The sequence below is a fragment of the Gadus macrocephalus genome, chromosome 14 (genome assembly GCF_031168955.1).
Source record: "Gadus macrocephalus chromosome 14, ASM3116895v1".
NCBI classification, from domain to species: Eukaryota; Metazoa; Chordata; class Actinopteri; order Gadiformes; family Gadidae; genus Gadus; species Gadus macrocephalus.
This window is the reverse complement of record NC_082395.1, coordinates 14,999,660-15,005,659: the sequence shown is the minus strand read 5'-3', so window position 1 is coordinate 15,005,659 and position 6,000 is coordinate 14,999,660. Positions and strand designations below refer to the sequence as shown.

General features: G+C 42.0%; 2 protein-coding genes across 2 annotated transcripts in view; both read left to right on the top strand.

Moving 5' to 3' along the window:
• LOC132471544 (zinc finger protein 609-like) overlaps positions 1–2,799 on the top strand; it is a 97,560-nt gene extending 94,761 nt beyond the window's left edge. Inside the window, exon 8 of the mRNA XM_060070656.1 lies at positions 307–2,799. Coding sequence (XP_059926639.1) covers positions 307–350 — 44 coding nt within the window. The 3' untranslated portion in view covers positions 351–2,799. The remainder of the gene's footprint in view (positions 1–306) is intronic.
• A 184-nt stretch (positions 2,800–2,983) lies between these two features.
• gramd2aa (GRAM domain containing 2Aa) overlaps positions 2,984–6,000 on the top strand; it is a 28,534-nt gene continuing 25,517 nt past the window's right edge. The window contains exons 1-2 of the mRNA XM_060070662.1: positions 2,984–3,109; positions 3,561–3,823. Of these exons, the coding sequence (XP_059926645.1) occupies positions 3,690–3,823 (134 nt within the window). The 5' untranslated portion in view covers positions 2,984–3,109; positions 3,561–3,689. The remainder of the gene's footprint in view (positions 3,110–3,560; positions 3,824–6,000) is intronic.

Genomic DNA, 6,000 nt, shown 5'->3' with positions numbered 1-6,000 from the left:
GTCTTCTGAGGACAAGTGGATCACTGCGTTGATAATAGAGAGACGCACAGGGGAAATGGAACCGGCTGCCAATCCCAGCTACCAGGAGCTACATCCACCTCTAGTGGCGGCTCGTGCAACCTACCACAGCTTGTTGACTATAAACTTAAGCATTGAGGGGTTTCCCATCGATGAACAGAGTGATCCATGCCTACAATATGTTTATCCATTTTTTTTATTTCAGTTTTATTTTTTTTCATATTTGCCTATGTTTTAGATTTTACTAAACATTTTACAATTGCTGTCTCCTTCTCTCCATGCCGACAGGTAAACCTGACCGACACAGCTCCACCCTGCAGAGATTCATGTGACTGGATCACATGGGAAGAGGCTCGCCCGGGGGGTTCCCTTTTGGACATCAGTTGAATGGTGTTCCTGTCTAGATTTTTTGTTCTTCTGTCCCAATGCCTGACAGAATGTTGCCCCCCCCCACTCGCCGCCTCCTGCAACCCCTTCAACCTGTTACCTTCTGGCGAATGCGCGCCCCCCCACACAAGAGGATGAGACCCCCCCGACTTCTCCAAACCTCGGACAGTAGTAGGACTGATAAAACCCAGGTTCAAAGCCATCGCTCTCTGCCCGAAGTGCAGAGGAAACATCAACCCGCTGATAATCTAGTCTTTGCACTGTCAACAAATACAATGCAAAAAGAGAACTGACAGCAGATATATATTTTTTTTTATTATTGTTGTTTTGACTGCATTGTTGTTGTTTTGTCATGCGCATAATGAAATTGGCAAGGGATTCTTTTCTGGGGGGTTGGCTGAGAGGAAAGGGGAGTCGAACTCAATAAACAAATGACAAAATAAAGTGAATCATGTTGAAATGATTGAACTATATGTCGAGAAACAGTATATCCTTAACTTGACAGATGTGTTGGCTATATTAGACGGGAAGAGGGAATACTTTCTGCAGAGACTCGAGAGCCTGAGATTGAAGTTTCCATTCCATTGTTATTGATTAATCCCCCCCCCCCCCCGCCGCTGTGTTTCAGGGATGATGTCATGTCTTGCAAAAAGGCCGCAAACACCTCATTGGAGAATAAACACTATTAAGTATTGTTTTTTTCTTAAACATTGTTGCTTTCCTAGATGTGTGTGTTTATCTTTCCCTCACATTGAAATGGCCACATAATTAGTTCTTTCTTTACTAACGCTCATTGCTACTCACTTGGATAGTTAGGCTTCATTCAAACATTATCAATGCATTGTAAGAAACACTGATGCTACATGAAGCTTCACTTTAAGGTGTGATGTCAGACACCCAACAGCTGCTAATACCAATATAAGCCTCTTAGGCGAAGAAGGAACCAATTTAAAATAGATAGAAATAAAAATAGACAGCATAAAGATTAGCTTGGAACAGACTATGTCAAATGGACAGCCTGTTGATGTCAACCCCTTAAAATACTTTTACCCCTTAAAATAAGTCCCACATAAGCCATTCAACAAATTTTGCACACCAAGCAACAAATGCATTTTTCAATTGGGGCCTAGAAAGAACAAGATTGTAGGCTCTGAACATTACGATTCACTTTACTCCCTGCAATCCTCTGGGGGTTTCATGTAACATCTGATTCACGTGCCATTCACATGGATTTTATGTCTTAGTTGTAGGCATGTTCATGGGAATTGGAAATGGCACATGCATTAGTTAGGTGTGATTTCTATGTTGTGAAAAATGCAGGTATGATGGGCCCGGCAACATTCATTTCCTTTTTTTTTTTATGATCTGTTGACGGAATTCTGTTTGTTTGAGGCATCCGAATTATAAGTAGGGTTAGGTCACGTGGTCAGCAAGTTTTATTCTCTCAACCTCTCCTTGCTCCTAAATGTGTTCTTTTTTTTGTGGGGGGGTGGGGGTACGTTTCTAGCTTGCATATATGATAGTTTCATGGTTGACGTGATCCGAGATTTATGTCAAGCCACCAACTCGTCTCCACTTTGATACCCTCTGAAGTCACATCGCCCCCATAAGGTGTCCGGAGCACCACTCTCATGCAGGAAGCGCCAATCTGAATTCAAAGGGTTCCAGGACATTGTCACTCTGCAGGGGTCAGCCACAGCCTCTGAAGTGTGTGCATTGCAAAGCAGAACGGTGGTGTGATATGAATCGGAAGAATGTGACTGTCTTTGTACTTAATCTGGTAGGGTAATCTAGGCAGCTGTGATGTTGTCTTTAAAGTCAGTGGGGTTTAGTACCAGAAAGCTGCATACCTATAGTTTTATCAGACAATGGTTGTGAAAAGTGCATTTGTTCTCTCTCTGAGAGTAGTAATGTTATCTCGATAGTTAAAACAAAACACAGTGAAGAATCATATATACTTAAAATGTATGAAAAGCCAGAAACAGTTATGTTTGCTATCATCCTAATGGAAAGTGCTTGGCTCTGTATTTTGCAGGAGTGTATTTCTTTTTTTTCTTTTTGCTTTGGTGAAGAGCATATTTATTGGCAGGCGGTTGTCTCAATTGGTGCCTAGCTGAACCCTCTCCTGTGAAAAACAGAGACAACTGCTTGTTTGTCCTTTCCTGACCCACCTACTGTCACTCTAAACCTCAGAGTACCTGTCACTCAACCGGTACTTGCAAGGATGTTTACAATGTGTTAATTTCTTTCCATGTGACAAAATTCAGAACCCCACCACCCCCCATGTCAGGAGTTTGTGTAAAGTGTACATTACCATGGTTCTTCTTTTATACAATACTCTGTAACTTGCCTTTGTAAATTTGGGCTGAAAAAAAAATAAATCTTTTTATGAGATAGTCTGTCCTTGTGAGCATGCTTAAAGGGATTAACAGAACCAATACAAACTGCAGTGACTATGTTTCAATGTTTGTGAAATAATTTTATTATTTCAATATTGTATGTACAACTTGGTTATGGGGTCCGACGCTCCGAGTGTAATTTGGCCATTTGGCCACATGAGAGCAGTAGGCTACCTTAAAATAGGCACTGTGTGCGCGCGTCAACGTTAGTATGAACAATGTGTCAAACAAAAACACTAATATTTTCGAGGTCGATAAACTCCATCTCCTTTCTCGCCTACGGATCCACTTAAATATGTAGTAGGGTAGGTAAATATTTTTTCACTTCAGGTAGCAGACTAGCCGTCACACGACGCAGTAGACTATTACGATTGTGTAGAAAATCTGAAAGCATTGTTGAGGAATAGACACGTAATGGTTTATTTTATGCCGTTTGTCATACCTGTGATATATCGAGGTGTATCAGCAAGCCTCGATGTGTAAGCCTCCTTCCATGATACTGTTTTTGCACTCAAATCTTCCATCATCAGATTCTGTGTACGGATGCATTTAAATAATGCTGCAGTTGTGAAATAGGGCGATGATGATTTGTTAGGGATGATTATCCCGAGTACATCTTAAATGTGATAAACCTCTGGTCGGGAGGGGAAGGGCTGGACCACAGATCCACGGAAGGGGGGAATAGAGAGAGGCTGTGGGCTGGGCAGCCGGCTACCGACAGCAATGTGCTGAGCCAATGGTTTTTCCAAAGGACAGCTGGTTGGCATCAGGGCGGTGAGATTGGTGGAAGGATCCTGCAGGAAGCCATCGTTTATTCGTGTACCACCTTCCGCTCGCATTCGGAAGAAGAGGTTGAACCGGGGGACAGTTTTCCAGAAGGTGTACATGGGATGCACTATCTACGCAGCTAGCCCCCAGGGCCTGCCATCCGACCAGGCCCCTGGTCGGGACAGATACTACATGCATCACCGCCACCCCCATGGTCACTGCAGCCAGAGGATAACCGCCGATAGAGTCAGGTCAGTACAGTTGTCATCGCCTTGCCGCATCCGGCCACTCACCGTTTGTCAGGTGCCCGAATTAATATTATCATGGACATGTCGAGTAGAACATGGCTCACGTTAGTATTGCATGTTTTGCAGGATCAGAATAAAAGACATGAGACAATATAAGGGAAAAATAGCATGGCATAAATTACCAAAGGACATCTTTACATTGGAAAATAAATCAACGCTTCTGGGAAGCACACTCGTAGTAGCCTATAATGAGAGTTAATTTTTGTTCCAGTAGGCTATTCGTCGTGTCTATGAGTTATTTGTAGGATATTCATGTTGATTTGGAATTTGGTTTGCTCTACCTTTATCATAAAGCCACGCAGTGCCTGCCAAAAAAATAGCCTACCAGCTACGTCCTTTTTAATTCTAATTTGAAGAGCACTGGTGAAATGAATAGATTAGAATTAACATTTTCAAATAGGCCAAATTGTCTATTTTGGTCAACATATGGAAATCACTGAAGGTCGACTGCTCTTGCATAGTCAAATACAGTCGATTGTACAGACGAATCAATGTTTTATTACATCTAATAAATTAAAGACTGATTAAATTCTGCTACATCAAAAGTCACAATGTTAAAAGTAAATGTGCCGCATATAGTGCATTCATCGGTATATATTGATATATTTGGTCTCAGTCTCATTCTCTCTTGACTTCGCATTCGTTCTTTCTGAAAATGTTATTCTTGACATTGTTGCAATGTTTGCCATCTCTCTTTACACCAATCTATTTCCGTGTACAGCAAACAGTAGGCCTAACCGTGCGTTCACACCAAAAGCGAATTTTGTCTCCTGTTCGCGTGGTCGCCTGAGTTTGCTCGCACGAGTAGTCACAAACAGGGCCGGAGTGGACCTCCCTTTCAGCCCGGGAGTTACATGATGCAGACAGGCCCACCCAAATTGGGTGGAGCGGACGGGGGTGCTTTACTTTGTACGAGCCACTGAACAATGAAACCCTGTAGGCTACTTGACACAGCTGTCGTGTCTACAAACCAACGCAAAACAATTGACACACAAGTGAAAAATCAACTAAAGAACCCATTCTAGTTTCAGAAAAAAATGGAAGTGGAATCTGAGGCCTACATATTATAGCATATATTTTCCTATATTACTCCATATGTTGCAATCATAAAATTTGTCCTGTAATTTCCTGCAATGTTACAACTCTCCCCATAGTAACTGCATCCTATCCTTTGTTGCACTAATAGCATTGTGCTGTGTGCACACCTGTAGCTGTGTTTTCTCTGCCAACTCCTAGCCCTGTCTCATCAGCATCACTGGGCTGACTCAGTTCTTTGGCTGCAGAAATATAAACATTCTGTGGCTATGCTTCTACCATACAACATTTGTACTGATAAATCATGCTACCTTTTCTGAAACCTGCCCATTTTCGTCTTCTCTATTGCCTACTCCCATTTATTTGTTATAGCGTATAGAGCTCAATGTCGTCATAGCTGATACGTCTTTAGCTTTCTATCCAATTGCAATTCAAGGCCCACCTGGGCTGTGCCACTTGGGGAGGGGCCGCTTATTGATTCCCCTCTGCACCTATCAACTTGGTTGCGACGTTACAGTTTTCTCAGTCGCTTTGGTACATTTCTCAGATCAGAATTGAAATTTACAAAGCAGTAGGTGCATTTCTCAAAACAATGCGTTCAAATAGCAAAACACCATGGATTACCTGCAAAAGCCAGTCTCTTGCTCAAAATCCTTAGTTCATCTCTCAAAAGTAAATATCTGTTTCAATGAACATGTCAGTGCCATCAGAATGACAAGTCCTTGTGTCATTGTCTACGGATAAGACAGTCAAATTGCATGTTGTCAATATAACGGTGTACTCTGTAGGGATGTTCTGATGTAAACTGTGGCAAAAGTTTTGAAGACAATTATTGTAAATTGTAAGTTACACCTTAGTGTATGTGGGAGATTGATTGCAAGAGAGCTTTGACTGTTTGTACTGTAATTTTTTGACAGGCCATGTAATTTCTAGAAATGTGTACATAGGAAAATCTCCTTAGGGTAAACTGTACATGCATTGATGTAGGAATTACAGTGCAGTCATCCTACAACTCCTGAAGGATGCAGTTCCTATCTGTTGGGCCACAAATTCTCAGACAATGTAACATTGTGTTGTGCTCCAGC